At 45.7% G+C, this 16388-nt stretch overlaps 1 protein-coding gene across 3 annotated transcripts in view; it reads left to right on the top strand.

The window, feature by feature from the left end:
- EPS8L2 (EPS8 signaling adaptor L2) overlaps positions 1 to 16388 on the top strand; it is a 79108-nt gene that overhangs the window by 19572 nt on the left and 43148 nt on the right. For all 3 annotated transcript variants that reach the window (XM_062577651.1, XM_062577650.1, XM_062577649.1), the window contains exons 2-3: positions 4571 to 4635; positions 6474 to 6529. In XM_062577651.1, the coding sequence (XP_062433635.1) occupies positions 4592 to 4635; positions 6474 to 6529 (100 nt within the window). In that variant the 5' untranslated portion in view covers positions 4571 to 4591. The remainder of the gene's footprint in view (positions 1 to 4570; positions 4636 to 6473; positions 6530 to 16388) is intronic.

Genomic DNA, 16388 nt, shown 5'->3' with positions numbered 1-16388 from the left:
TTTTCCACCCTTGCAATATTGCAGCTTCCTTTTCAAAGGGATTCAGAAAAGGTCAAAACAACATATGGTCCTCTTTCATTTGCTACAAGAGTAAAGAAATGTAGCTAAGGCAGCAATGACAGGCTTCTACGATGACTCTGTGTGTGCCTTCACGGTTTTTGGCCTTCAAGGATAAGAATGTCCAGAAAGTCAAGGAGCGAAATTTCCTTTGCTTTAAAGTACAATGCAGCTTCACCCACCTCGCTGTCCTTTGGTGTTGCCTTCTGCTGGCCTCCCTGCTAGCCCTCTGTTTCAGCATGGGTGCAAGCAGAGCACGGGAGAGCTGCTGGGCTGAGGCTTGCAAAATGGCTAAGCAGGCTTACACCCGTGACACAGCCTGGGGTGAGCCAGGCAGGGGAGCTTCCTGGAGGGTGCCTGCGAGTACTGGCCCCCACCCAGCAGAAGCATAGTGCTGCCACTTGTCCCCAGTCCCTGACCTGCCCCGCCAGCCATTGCTGCCTGCAGAGGCAGTTACTCCGGGTACTGGCTTGGCTGCAAGGACGCAGGAGGCAGCCCCAGGAGTGCAAGACATTGCCCTCACTCTGCCCAACTATTCAGTCCCACTCTTGCACTGCTCTTCATCACCCGCTCAGGCATGCTGGTGCAAATATTTCTGCATGCACCCTGTAAAGTGCCCTGGGGTATGAATCTAGTTAAAAATAGCCACTTGTGGAGTCATGCAGACACACACAAACACACACGCGCACACACACACACACACACACACACACACAAACAGATCTGGGTTTAAAATAACCTTATTTTGGAGGATACCAGTGATTCAGTATTCAGTCCGCAGAATTGCCCTTCAAACTGTTGTCTCAGCATTAATGGGGGGGGGAAAAGAAATGCAGGATGGATGGCTATGAAATAGCAGGCAGAATCTGAGTCTGGCTTAGCTGCTGAAGCCCTTATCTCATGAAACACTGTGCTGAGAAACAGCCCTGCACCACCGAGAGAATGGGTGCATGATCTTGAAACTGGGTTTGATGAGCCTAAGAAAAGTCAGTCCTTTACTGACATGCATTGCACTGCTAAATTTGTCCCTCACTTCCCTTCCAGTGTATGCTCACCCCTTTGGGTAAGGAAGATAAAAGAGTGGCACCCAGCAGGAAGATAAGAAAGGGATCAGGAACCATCTAATCAGGGAAGCAGGAGCTACTGCTGAAATGACAGCAGAGAGAAGACAACACGCACATCAGACCTCACAGAGTGCAGGAGCCCTAGCTGCTCTACCAAGGTTGCCTCTTGACTCTCATGTGATGCCTTGGGCTCCATGCATAGTTAAATCTGATATGTTCTTAATCTTACTCAAATCGAGTTTTCTCTCAATTTAGTCTGCCCCCCCCCCTTTACCACTGAGGATTAAAATAATATCAGACAATTTAAACTGAATTAAAAGTTTGCACAGGCTCTGTCCTGGTTTAACTTGGCCAGTATCACACCACACCCTCATTTCAACTAACAGAAGTTTGAACACAGATAAAGTTCTTAAAGCAGCATAAGAACCAGGCAAAGGCTAAATAATAAAAATAGCATGAATAAATAAAAAGAATGGAAGCCAGTAAGACAGGACCTGCCAGGGACTTGCAATGCTTCTAGCATAGTGCCCTCTCTCAAACGCAGGTGCTCTGGCAGTGAGGACAACCATCCAGGGGTGCTGGGTGAAGGGGGGGGTACTGGGGTTTATTGTGTTACAAACACTGAGATGCACCAGGAATCACTCAGTCAGATACATCAGAAAGGGCAAATCTACAGCCAGCCCCCTTGCCAAAATGTCAGTGCTGCTAGAGTGTGCACATCCTCTACTTGGCCAGAAAAAAGACTTTGGAAGCCCCAGAGTACAAATGTGATTGCAAGCAGTACAAAGCCTTTCATGCTTATTTTATGCTGCTTCCTGGGTTATGGGTTTTGCATATTTCCTATTGCACATTTCCACCAGTGTGTTCAGTTTAGTGGCGACTAATTCTGACTACTTCCATAGTCCAATGACATTTCTGCTAGCCACAGTACATGACAGCTTATTATGTCTTCTTCTAGGGAACCCAGCTTATTCCTTGGGTACTTTCTTATTAACAAGCAGGAGATAAAGAGTTGGCTCATCGTATGGCTGATCCTGTTTCACCCATGAAGCTTAGCAGTGAACTTCTGCCAAGGGAAGGTTGCTCCCCTGGGAGCAGGAAAGGGTTTGACTACGTGGATTTTTCTAAAAGCAGAAACAGACTCCCATCATTTCTCCTTCTGATGGAGCTTGTGAAGGAAAAAAACAAAAGTTAGCCTCTCCTGGGCTGCATCCCTCATTGGTGCCTCCTGTCATTTCACAACTGAGGCCCGGGAGCAAGCTCTGAGCTCTGTGGGCCCGGGCAAGCTCAGTGCTCACTTACCTGCTGCAGCACCTTGGGTTTCAGTCCGTAAAGGCACAGAGCTGGGGTAGTAAATGGAAGGGAGCTAGAAACATTATATTAATAAGCAGAAATGTTCCTGACTATGATCATCAGCCATACGACTGATGTGATCAAATGGTATAAGTAAATAGAATGGTGCTGGGTTTATTAGAGCGTGTTCCCTTTTCTAGGTATCTTGTGTTAATGTACCCAGAGATCTGGGAGATAGGAACAGTTTGAAGACTGTAAAAGGAAACCAACAGGCAGCTATTAACAGAGGAAAAATTCACAAGCTTGGGCACTAGGATGGGTTTTATTACGCTCAGAAAAGTTGGCAGAACATCAAGTTTCTATTCTAACATGTATATGATTTTATATCTACATGTGTGTGTGTGTGTGTGTGTGTGCGCGCACACACACACATGTGGACTATAGTATCTACCAAGTGAGAGAGGAATGGGAGAATTTAACATCCTATCTAGAATATTCACTTCCTGCACTTCAAAGTAATCTCTAACCCAGTATCAGCAGCGAGGAGTATCACTGGGACACAAACCATGCTCAAAGGCATATGGCTGGGCCCAAAACATGCCAGGGACCCTCTGTGCAGAGTCTATGTCTACACATGAGTGTACATGGCTGTGCCGTGGTTTTAGCAGTGTGCAGCTGTGAAGCATACACACAAATGGTGTGTTTTATCTAGACAGCTGTATCCACACCGAATATATCCCTCTGTGAAACATGTGCACTCTGATTAGGTTCAGCAAGAAAACTTTGCATCCACCTTAACCTCAGCGCAAAATACACAGAACAAAGTACTGCAAGAGTGTTTCCTGCCCCAGGAATAGAAATGGATACACAAGGAATCTAGGGCACGACAAAACAAGCCGTGCAGCAGAGAGAGTCAGCCTCCAGCGGGGAAATCCCAGATGCCAAGGATGACTCCAAAGTATTCCCCAGGAATTATAGGCCAATTTGGTCTAAGCTCAGTTAAAAAAAAAACCTTTGCAAGACAGCTCTACCAGCTGCCAACTCTCGTAGCAGCACTGTGGTGCACGCTAACCATGTTCAAAGGTCCCACTGCGAGAAATCCCAGTGAAGACACAGAATAATTTCTCCCTTTAGGCCAACAAGTTCTTTAAAGCTGTATCTTTGAATTCTGCCAACCTTTTAATGAGATTAGTGGGGTTTTGTCCAAGCAAAGGTAAAAAGAGGTGTGGAGCACCCAGCTCACATGCAGGTGGCTCCTGAGCTTTTCAAAACTGAGTACAAAAACTTGATGGCTATGTCTTGAATTTCCTTCAAGTTGCACACGAGAGCAGTGGTGAATACCTTGGATTCCCGTACAACATATCCCCTAAGTTTTTATTATATTTTGTTTTCTCTTCCTTTATTTCCCCTTTCAGTTCTGCTCTCAGAGCAGTTTCTGAATCTACCTCCGTCTTCTCAAGGTTTAAAATTTTTGTCAGAGAAAGTAGGAAAAGCTTGGTGAACAAAGCCATCTGCCTCTCACTAGGCAGTCAGCTGTTTGCAGGAATTTCTTCTCCTTTCTTCTGCTACCAGTGGAACAGCATTCACGGTTACACCACTTTTCTCTATACAAGGAATATTGTCAAGGATACTTTAGTGGCTGGTACAGAGCTTAAATGTCCACATAACAGAAGATAATGGCAGTATGTGCACGAAAAAATGTTTCAAGACACAACAGCGTGAGCACATGGGCCACAGTCTTCCACATGCTCATTAATGGCCGGAAAGGCAAAGGCCACATTAGGCTGGACTAAACTGTAGGCAGGGCTGCTTTGACAGAAAAGGCTGCATGGAAATATCACAGTCTGGGTGTGCCTGGAAGGGACATGCAAGAGGGGAAAGGTAAAAATAGGTTTTGGAAAGGCATTCTGGGATGTGCCTGTCTCAGCTCAGCCCTGGTCAAAGCCAGGTCTTTGGTCATCTGTGAGAGGCGTTTGAGCTACAGGGCAGAGAGTGGTGAGAAACCTCCGTGATGCCCATCTGAATGTTCCTGTGTGTCTGTGCCATTGTGTGGAACCCCACAGCAGAGGTGGGGGATAACCCGCAGACAAACCCCTCAGCAGTGCATGTAGGCTGTTGTTTGATTGCTAACCCTGGCTCCTCTGCTTCCCTTCCAGCTGCCCATCCTGTGAAGCGACATGAGTCTCAAAGGATCCCTCAGTAGCAGCCCTGGCTCAGCAAAGTAAGGACCTCCCTGGTAGGATAACACTGGCTCCCTCCAGCTCAGGGTTGACGCATCCATGCCTCCTCACCATCTACGAGGAAACTCTCGGGGTCCCCACTTGCCCCCCAAGTTCCCAGTGTTTGCTTTGCCCAGCTTTGGCATCTCTCAGGCTATAGTTGTACCTAGCATTGCTGCCTAGCCATGGTCTTGCATGTCAGAGTTTGGTAACACCACCTGTACAAGCTGCATGCAGCCTGGAGGAGAGCCATGGCTGGCTGTGGTAGCTTCCCAACAGAGCTATAGCCACCAACTCTCTCCATCCCTCCTGCATGTTCTTGGTCTCCAGAGAGCATGGGGTACCACAAACCATTGCCTGCCCTCTGGGAACCATCACAACAGAACAGAATGGAGCTGACTGCCACTCACTGATGCCCTGTACCATGGAGTGCAACCTGACAACAGGGCCTGAAACCCAGAGATACCACTTTGATCTTCCTCTGCCAGGCCTGAGCCAGAGAAAACACCGTTATTTCCTGGCTGTACACTCCTACACACAAGCTAAGCATGGACAGGATGGGATAGCATTACTGGAGAGGTAACCCATGCTTAGAGGCCTGACACCTCACAACTCAGGTATCTTACACACAGCTATGTCCTTCCACATTTTGAAATGTTCAATATCTGAGTATCTGCCTTCCAGGAGTATGTTTCAAATGGGTTCATTAATAAGGACCCTTAATATAGGTTCTCACACTGCCTCAGGTTTAGGTGGACTCAGGTGTTATATGGAGAGGTCTCCATTTATCTAGGTTACTCCCAATAACAGCCCAAGTTTATTGCTCATTGTGAGCCACTGTCCTTAAAACAGCACCTCCAGAAGCTCTATTCTTCCAGGGGATACTAAAGTGAAGGTAACTCTAGTTAGGATGGGCCCAGATGGACTTCCCTGTCTCCTGTTTCCTCTGTTGGGTTTGATGACCTGGGCCCATGGTGTGGATAACATCTAGGGTTGCAGAAAGAGCTTCCAGCATCATCAGACAAGCCAAGGCTTTGCCTGGTAATTCAGAGTCCTGCCATGTCTGATTGATGAGGAGGGAAGAGCTGGTCCCTCCATGGAGAGCTGCAAGATTTCTGTGCTGACAACAGGGGATGCCACAAAAAGGTCAGAAGATGCTGGCAGAAAAGAGTCATAGGAAATGAGGCTGACACACCTTAACCATATTTTATGGATGGCCAGTCTTGCTAAAAACCAGCAGGGGAGACTCCTCACTCTCCCCATGGGATCTGCCCCTGATCTCACTCTCCTGCCTACTGGTGAGCTTTTCCACATCTGGCCATGTCTACAGCTTCAACCCATTACTTGTCATCTCAGGCAGATGTGTGAATTCCTCCCCTTCCTTTTTGCAGCCATCTTTCCCACTTTTGAAGCTTACCCAAGCAGTTCAACATTATTCTAAACCAAACACTTGAGTTGGGTGATGATCAGCAGAGCAGACATCCATCATCTCGGACAAAAGGCCCATGCTGTTTTTAGATCTGAGTTGCCAAAAGATGAAAAAAAAGTTGCTATGCTGTTGAGTGAAAAGCAAGAACTGGTTACATCTTCTAAAAAAAAAGGGGGGGGGAAGCTAAGCTTCAAAGTAGGAATACAGCAGCTTTTTAGCAGCTCAGGACAATTGTGTGGGTAGATGCAAAAACTAACCTTCTCTGCACCTGCATTCCCCCACATTATTCAGTAGCCAAAAAGCCATAGACACATACCATGCTATCACATTAGTGTATGAGTTGCACTGTAAAGGCAGATGTTAAAAAGAACCAGGAACTGATGGTTTATTTGGACCTTCTTTCTTTTACAGTGGCAGCATGGGCAAAGCAGATGGAGCCTCCAAGCTGAGCGCAAAGGACCTGTATGGTAAGTTGTGTCCACAAACATACCAGGCTATTGGTGGAGTTTGCCAAGTCAGGATTGCCAGAGGAGAACTAGCTGATGGGAAACTCAAGGCACAGCCTGTGCCTACTGGACATATCAATGTCTTCTCACTTATCTTTAAAGCTTCTTTCAGGCTATAGTAGTGTGCAGGATGTAGGCAAGCTACTCATCTGCTCCAGTATTAGGTAGATTTTCACACTCTTCTCTCATTACAACTGTGTAACAAAGCCCAGATCCACTCAGGCAAAATTCCCGCACATCTAGGATTTCCAATTGCAAAGACACCTCTGAAGACCTGGACCTAGCCATTAGGGAGTTTTAGGCACTATGACTCAGTCAAAGACATGTGAACTTGGACTTTGGTACACAACAGGATGGCCTGGCAGGGGAGCAAAAATATATCTTGCCTCTATGCTATTGTCTCTGATGCCGGGCCATGGGCATAGCTATGATTTTGTGAGAATGGACAAGCCTCTGTAGGGCACTGTTTCCTCTCTCTCCCCCATCACCCAGATCCTCTCCTGTTATGTTAGCAAGATAACTCGATAAAGGGCCTAACAAAAGAAAGATTGTCCTCAGCAGGTTAATGATTATACTCTTTAACTACTCAGTGAACCATGAAAACTCCAATGCTCTTTGGCTCTTTGGAAGTAGAGGGGATCTGTAGGATCAATTGGTGCTTTTACAGAGCCTGATCTGCAGCTTGTCTAAACCACTGCAGCTCCAGAAGAGTCAATGAATCATTCGATGAGGAGCAGTAGAAAACGCTTAGGTATCTATAACAGTTAATCCTGATCTTAGCAGCTCTCTTAATGTGTCCCAGGTGAAGACCTGGCCTGGGGGGCATGCAGGGATGGGCTAAACAAGCAGAAAGTCAGGTGAGAAGCCATCTCTCTTAGTCAGCCTTTAGACAAAAGGATAGGGGTTTCCTCTGGGGAAACACTAATAGCTTTTAAGGTGCCTGAGCCTGCAAATCCTCCCAGCAGAGCACTTTTCCTGGCTTAGACTATGAGCCTACAGTGGTATTTCATAACTCTCCTATGCCTGGTGCAGGTAGGCAAACTAGAAAAGAGGTCATCTGGGTTCTTCTTTCATAACTTTCCTTTCTGGCAGAAAAATCTCTTCACTAAATCTTTCAAGAGCTGTCAATTTGCCTGGTTTGGGCTTTCATTAGGGGCAAAAAAGTCTGTAAAAGCCCCTTATTGGAGAGTTTATATTCTCAGAAATCTCCCTTTCCTGCTACAAGGTGATGGTGCTTGCATTTGCCCCCAGAAAGTGTTTATGGCTGCTGAATGTTTTTGCCAGGAGGTTTGTCACTGTAGAGTGGTCTGGAACAGTGTCCCTCCAGTGAGCTATTTTGCCTGGGGAGAAGTGGGTTCTGAAGGGCAGGCGGGTGGTGTACTTTTAGTGCATAAAACATTAAACAAAGTAATTGTTAACCTAGATTAGCTGCAAAGAAGTGATATGTGGGAATAAAGGTAGAAGAGAAATCTGGTGTTACTGGCCAGGGCTATTTGTGCTGCAATTCTGCAGGATGGGCAGGTGCCAAGTGGAGGTTCACTTGTCTAGAGGTGAAATGACATGTGTAAAGCCTAGAAAGAAGTGAGAGGCTGAGGCATGGAAACGTTTGGGTGCTACTTCATTTTTGTAGGGCTGCCAGATGAGCTCCTGCCTCTGGCGGCATTGTTTGCTTTGCTGCATGTTGAAAGTTCCCAGAGCACTGATGGAGGACAGGATTTTGGTTGCAAGGCAAGCCAAGCAGAGCCATGTAAAAATTAAACTGAGAGTTGAAAACAATGCATTTGAAACACAGCACATGCTCAGGTGAGCATACATTGAGAGAGGCAGTCCCATGCTTTGAGTTGGATGACCTGATTTGTGACCACAATACTGACTTGATGCCTAGTCACAGAGAGCGGTGACCACCCTGCAATGCCTTTCTTGCAAAAGCTAGCAAAAGGAAAAGGATGACAAAGTGCTTTAAAAACAAACACAGTTTCTCAAATAAGTTAATATTAACACTGATTTTTTTTTTCATGGCCACACCCCCCTGAAGCAAATTTCACTGGGAATTGGACCTCTCCCATTTAAATCCAGAAGATCTTAAATGAGAGCTCTAAGTCTGTCAGTCAAGTCCTCAAAAAGAGTAAATCAGCATTGCTCCTGTGGCTGCTATAAATCAGTTCTTTCCCTCCCACCTCTGAAGGGCAATATGAGGTCTTCACTAATTTACAGCATAAATCATTGGCAGTTGGCTGGACCAGCCCAGTGTTGCACACACACACACACCCCTGGAGTTTACACCTGGCAGAATCTGAAACCCACTCAGCTAATTCAGAATGCCTTTTGAAGAGGACACTCAGCATGTGTTGATATCCTTTAAATATTTGGGTCTCCTTCTCACTTGGATCCTCCTTTCCCCAACACTAATTTCTGCTCTGAGCTGGCACATTTCGGGGCAGAGGGTAGGCAAGAACTAAAATTCCAGGGGGGAATTATTTTATAATGAAACAAATCACACAAAGCTGAGCTGGCCATGATTATGTGATTACAATGCTGCTAAGGGACATTTGGAGCTTACAAGACTTTTTGTATTTCCATGTTTTTCCTTTTTAATCAGGCTAGATCCTCAGTCTGTATAAACCACTGTATCTCCAAAGAAATGAGCACCATACTTCCCAAATCCACACCACACAACTATCCGCTCTATTTAAAGCTGGCTGCTTAATGCCCTTGTATCATTTGTGGATCCAATGCACACAAATGTCTAAACGTGAATTCTAGGTGAATGAGGCCTTGGGTTTAGGCTTCTTCCAAGGATATTTTCTATAATATAATACCTTTCCAAAACAAAACAGGTATGGGAGGAAGGAGGGCTCAGGTACTTGGGCTCTCTTGGGTAGTCTCCATCCAAATGCTAACGCAGCCTGCCCCATAATTGCTTGCCTTACACAACAGAGTGCAACTTGCAGTGATATGACTGTTATCTGAGGGCCAAGATGGCCTCAGTAGGAATAGGGACTTAATGGTAGTATTAAAGCCAATTTAGATGAGACCCAACAGAATCGAACCCCCTGACATATAAGAGGATTATGATCAGACTGAAGCAGAGCAGCAACTCCAGGCTGTAAATAAAAAGACAGCTGGATGACAGAGGTTTATACAGGTGGGGAATCTGGCTCTGTGGAGTGCAAGGACATAGTGTGAAACTCAGAGAACAAGTCCCAGCCACTGGACCACATATGTCCACATAGGATGCAGCCTTGCAACTGGTTATGGGTGGAGAAGGTGGCTGCTCTGGTGTCTCACTTGGAATTGCCTTGATCTCTGTTGGAATTGATCTTCAGGTATCTAGCATAATACCATGTTTTTTTTCATTGTGGTGAAAGTGGAAGAGTTCAAAGAGATGTCCATAGTCACCAAGGAAATCTTCAGAGAAACTGGCTTAAAGCCTTCAGATATCCTGAGTTTGGTCAGAGTTGGACAAACTTTCTAGGTGCTCAGCTGTCTGTTGAAAATGCCTCACGTGTCTCAAAAACACTTTACAAATGAGATAAATGCTTCTTTGCTGTCTGTAGCGGCAGGGACTGACTCAAGTCAACTAGAGATAAGGGAAGGCTTTGATACATATTCATCCTTACCTAATCCATTGATAAGCCAAGTAAAAATATGAAAAATGACTCAGCAAAACTAAGCAGGATTCAAAAAACACTAGACACTGGATTCACTAAAACAGCCCTGCGTTTTTTAATCGCTGGATAACTAAAATGTATTGGCTATATATAAACTAGTGTGGGGTGTGCGTTCATGTGTGTATAGATGCACACACATCTTTGTTGACCTGTTTTAGTTGTGGGCAGTATATAATTAGCATCCTCCTCAGATTCAAGTAGATGTGAGAGCAAATGGATGATGCCTTGTCTGTGTACAGGCACAGAGGGTGAAAGCACTGTCCCCAGCTATCCTTTGGGGAGTTTTCCAGCTGTCATGAGAGCAGGATACTTATCCTTTCCTTCCCCCCCTCCCTTAACAAAATAGTGTTTCATTTGCTCAGTTCCATATTCTGGAAGAATCTGTGGCTGCTCATAGGAGAGAGCCCTGGCTCTGTGGGCAGCAGGGAGAATGGCTGGCACCTATCATGTTGCCACCTTACTCAATGCACAGCACCCAGCTGAATAAATGTTAATGCATACCATAAATAAATAAAGCTCCTTCTCCACTTACTGGCTTCTGTTCTGAACCTAAATGAAAGGCTATGCGGGGGGAGGAAATCATTGTGTCTCTGGCAGAAGCCAAAGGAAAGGTTAGAAAGGAAGTGTTTTTGCCTAGTGCTTTCTACAGCAGGCTTTTATCACCCTTTTCTGTGTCAATAACTAGGTGAGCTTCTGCTTAAACTGTTGTCATGGTTTAACGGCTAGTTTTGTCTCTAGTGAAGGATTTGTCACTGTAACCATGAGGAGATGCATATAATCAAAGTTTATTGAGTATAGTGGGTTTTGCATAGGGATGGATGAAGGAAATGGCTCTAGAGCTGTGTTCAGAGCAGCCTGTTTCTGTTATTCTACTGTGTCTATCCCTGTGATGCTCCAATGCCTTCCAGCACCCTGCCAAGAGTCACACCTGACTGACTCCTTGGGTATCTTTGCCATTCACACACAAGACAGAGTGGCATCACTTCAGGTGCTGAGGATTACCCAAGCACAGCAGGAAAGGGCAAAGTGTGGCTGAGCAGATGCTCCTAGTTGGGCTTCTCAGCACAGGGGTGGCATGGTGGGGCACATGGATGGAGGGATGCAGCAGAACTGAGAGATGCTGGCCTGGCAAGAGGGCAGTGCTCGGCTTGCATGCAAACTGTTGAGATGCAGACATTTGGCTCCAGCCTCCCCAGCTTCCTCCTTGATACACTTGTCTCTGGGGAAAGAACAAAATCCACTGGTGCAAAAGACTAGAAAATGGATTTCACTGCCTGGAGCATAAGTTAGGCTGACAAAACATGTAGTTGCAAATCAGCAGCCTGCAAGGCATGATTACTTGACACTGCATGCCTCTTGTAACCTAAGAAACGCTTTCATGCTGTAACAAGACACGGGGCTCTAGCACAAAGACAACAGCCATTCCTGCCCGCCTGGCATGGCCCAGGGACAAGTATCATCTTCTCAGGGAGCTGAGCTGGAAAGTGGAGAGCAGGGGACTCTATCGAGCAGGCTGCACCCAGGAGATAGTACCCACCGGTTTATCTCAATGGAGAAGCAACTGGTAGCTGCTTGGCAGAGGATGCTGGCTCCTAACTAGGCAGAATGCACTGATGGCAAAGCAGTAAACTACTTCTAATGCTCATGAACCAATACCACACTCCCATCTCCTAGGGTTCTCCATGGACCTCTCTTACCTCTTAATAGGGTGTTCATCTCAGCCATATGAGGATGCCTCTGACATAAGACTCAACAGTCCCCTGCATGGCCCCTAGACTGTATTTTCTTGATTGCCACTCTCCACCATCCTCACAAGCTTGCACCCTGCATGGACTTATCTTAAAACAGGGCCTTAGGGTTGTTGTAAGAAAACCATTACAGACAAGGCATGGGGGAAAGAATCACAGGTCAATAGCAAGAAGAAACCATCCAAGAATTAAATTTATCTTTTCTAACCTCAAAAAGCATCTAAAGTAGAGCAGTATGAATCAAAATAAAACCCTTCTCAGTGGCATAAATAAGCGTGGATCTTCTGATGTTCAGAGCTTTGGACTTCCTTGTGCCAACACAGGAATAGTTCCAAAAGGAGAAAGACAGAAAAAAAAAGAGACAGTCTTTCTTTTCATAAAGCTGTACTGTAAATATGCATTTTCTATTGATGGCTTGTCATGATGACCAGCAAAAGGTTATCATTATTTAGCATTAGTTAATGGTTCTTGCCTGACCAAACTGTGAGCTTGTTAATTATTTCAGCTAAGGACCTTGTGGCAGACACACAGTTATCAGTGCCAGCACAGTGGTGCTGCTTCTCCTCCACAACCCTCCGGAAGAAGGCTTTGTACATGGATTTAACACATAAAGATTTTGTCTGTAGTATATAACCATGTAAGGAATGTTGACTAGAAATCAAGCTCAGTCAGCTACACAGTTCACACAGCTACACACAGGAGAGCACCCCACGCATGCATGAACCCAAAGGATATGGGATCTAGGCAGCAGTTGAACAGTGCCATGAAGACATAAATTCACATTTTACACCACCATGCCACTTGCCTCTCACCATTATGTCTGCAGGAAAGGATGTCCCGGAGCATGTGAGTGGACTTGTCCATCCTGTACAATAGACATCTTGTTCTAGCTTTGCTGTTTTGCCCATTGCCTTGTGGCCTTGCTTGGGAGTTCCTGGTGTACCCTTGTGAGATCTGCACCTTGCTCAACTGCAGACATCCTCTGTTTCTTTTAACAAAGGTTAAAAACGGAAAGCACTGGCATCCACTGAGACGATGTCTGAGATTTAGTAGCATGGCAGGAAGGCCAGGTGTTTGCTTTTAGGCACTGTAGATCTTACTTCTCACTCTCACGAGAAGTCAGTAAATGCCCTAATGAAGAATTCTGTTACTATCAGTAAAGCAGCGAGGCTGTACCCTTAAAGCTATCATTTATAGGGACGTAATGTCTGGGATCCAGCAAAGAGCAACAGTCCTTGCTGTAGAGAAGAAGCCTCTTTCAGACTCCCCTGTAGATTCCCATTTCAGAAATGACAGTGCAACTGAGGGAGCTGGTGCTGACCACAGTGGTAGCGACCTAACAGGGATTTACTGGACCCAGTTCTTCTTGTACATAACACTCCTCCCAAGGGACCTCATCTCAAAAGACCTTGTTGCATGTTCTCAGTATGGGAACTTCTCTCTACCTGAGTACCCAAGGGCCAATCCCAGGTGTCTCTCCCCACCTTCTAGACGTATAGGACAGAGATGTCACAACATTTCCTCTAGCAGACTGGTCTCACTCTTTGGCAGCATGAACAGAGTACAAAGGTGAATTGCTGCTTGCTGTCTGCTTGCCCAAGATCTCAAAAGCACAGGGTAGAGCTGTCCAGGATGGACAAAAGCTGCTCAGAAGTGGGACTGTCCCTTGATGTCTTTGCACACTGCAATGGGGCACTGCCCCAAGAACAGGGAGCTAATGCGCTCCTCCAGTGGGTGCAGCATTGTGAGTGAAAGGCCTAGCTTGTGAAGTAGTGCAAGCTTGATATGATGTTGCTGTTTGCTTCCGCAGCCCACTGCAAGAAAGCCCTTGGCCGCACCAATCTGCTCTCACAGATCCATGTCAGAGTACTGCCTGAGACAGTAATTCCTCATCTACCCCACCACCTGGCCTTGAATAACTCCATTGTCCTCTGCCACGGCTCCCCCCTGCCATTTCAGCTTCTTTCTTCATGTCCTCTTTCCCATCAGATTCCAGCTTCAGATTACCCCTGCTTCCCTCCAACATTGTCTTGTGGGTGACCTTTTTATTTAAAGCCTCAGACATTTAATACTCTGGTAAGAAACAGCGCTGGAAAGAAAAAATGAAATCATCATTTCTCTTGGTTTCTGCAGATCAAAACCCAATGATGGGAAAGCCTGGAGATGCATAGGCTCAGCTCACTACTGACCAGAGCTACTGCTAGGAGCAGGCTTTGCTCTGTGTGCTGCTGGCTGGAAGCCCGACTGCTTTACTTGGCCCAAGATTACATTAATCTCTAGTAGTACCTGCTCCCCAAGCCTGATGAGAGAGCTTTCTCCTGTGCAGAAGCAACCAAGTCCTTGCTGCTCCTCATCTCACCCAGCTTGGCTACCCAGAACTTCCCACCCCATGAACCAAACTCCTTTCTCAGATACAGCTGCTAACAAGGTACCTGTACACGTCCTTGGATAAAGCACAGCCTGCTCCTAGGATATGCCACAGGGAGAAAGGGCTCTGTGCTGGGCCACTGCTTCTGCTGGCCTGTGACTAGCTTCTTTCCCCAGACCATAGAGCTGCCATACATGCTCTAACCTCCCGCAGTTTCTGCAGGCAAAACCTCATGCCTGCCTTTGAGATGAGAGTGACAGGGGATCCACAAAGAGGGTTTTTACACCTCTGATTCTGCAGTGCCCACCTTGTATTTCCAGACCATTTTTTCTTTGCCACTTTGCGACTGCTGAGCACAATTTTTCTCCTGCAGGTAGGGACTGCTCAGGGTTTACTCACAGGAACGTTTTCTTAAATGAAAACTGGTTGTTGGATAGGCCCAAATACACTGGGAACAAAAGCTGTATGGTTTAGTAACAACAAATAAAATAAAAAAAGGAAACTTTTCATTATGAACTTTTTGGTTCTCAGGTAAAGTCAGTTCCCCAGTTTCTTTATTTAAATCAAGATCCCTCAAATACTAAACACTAGCATATTATCTTCTAAATGTATTCTGAAGTTCAAAAATACTGTTACTGGCCATGAGAAATTCAGAAAAAAATATTTGGATTTGTTTGGTGAAATATAATTTGTTATCCAGCTCTGATTATAAAGGAAAAGGGAATATCTCTGCCCATGAGCTTCCCCCCTGTTTTCTCGATAGTCTGATTATCTTCCGCTGAGTGTCCCCTGCATTTTTGCCAACTAGACAGTGTGCTACTGTACATATTGCTTTACATCCCTGCATTCCTTGGCAAGCTGGATACAAACACACAGTGTTACTCAACGTACACAGCCCTTGCACAACCCAGGAGGAGGGTCAGGTTTTTATTTGCTCTCCTGGAGTGGGTTGTGTCTCCAGCTAATAAAAAAGGAATGTGAGCACTTGGACTTGAGCTAGTGGCAAATGTTAAGTATGCCAAGGAGGAATTTAGCCTCGTGACATCTATTAACTGCTGCTGACACACTATCAACAAAGCAGCTGACCCAAAGTCAATGACAGCCTTTTTTTTTTCATTTCAAGAGCTTCCAGGTCATGCACTAAATCACCAAGAGTGATAGCTGCATGACTACATCCATGCATGATACAGATGCGCAGATTCCCAACATCACTGCAACAATTTCTGGCAGTTCTTAGGGCCAATAAAAAGTACCGTGGCGGTAACAGGAAAAACAGGGAGTCTGATGCTTTGAAAGAAGCTGCAGAGGTGCTTCCAATCTGGAGCTTGGGCAGCTGCTACAAAGCATTTGGTGGTATATTGTTCCTGCTGCCTCTCTCCTTTCACTGGTTAGCAGATATTCTTGCAATGATACAGATTTACTTGTCTTTTCAGGTTAATTTCTGCCTTACAGTAAAGCAGCAGTCATGTCCAAGCATGTAAGAAAGTCACAGGCCATACAACTAAGGTCTAGGTGACCCTGCTGAGCACGGAGGTTGGACTAGATATCTCCAGAGGTCCTTTCCAGCCTTACTGATTCTATGAATCTGTGATTTGCAAATGCCTCGCTGCTAGGAGCTCAGACACAGCAGGTCTGTGCAATGCTAGAAATGAGATCCTTGACTAACCCTGCAGAACTTGCAGCATCCTCCTACTCCATAAAGAAGCAGGAAGCTGTCAGACTGGCAAAACTGTACTAACCAAAGATAAGCCATTAGACTGCCAGATCAGATCTGGCCTAGTACTCAGGTCCTGCGAATGGATACGATTTCATAAATCTGCTTTGTAACTCAGGCCCAGCAGATCTCCATGATTTTCATTAGCACAGAGGGGCATCTGCTGCTTTGTTTCTCCTTTTGGAAGGCAATGTTGGTTTGGCATGAGGACCAGCTAATTCTACACTGGCAGGTTATTGTAAAGAATGTGTGATATATAATATATAGATAATACATGAATTGGTAAGCTCCAGAAGGCAACAGTTAGGGCTTTCCCTAG

This window comes from Rhea pennata, chromosome 5 (assembly GCF_028389875.1).
Source record: "Rhea pennata isolate bPtePen1 chromosome 5, bPtePen1.pri, whole genome shotgun sequence".
In the NCBI taxonomy this organism is placed as follows: domain Eukaryota; kingdom Metazoa; phylum Chordata; class Aves; order Rheiformes; family Rheidae; genus Rhea; species Rhea pennata.
Note: the sequence above shows the minus strand (reverse complement) of the source record. Positions and strands in the feature narration are given on the sequence as shown.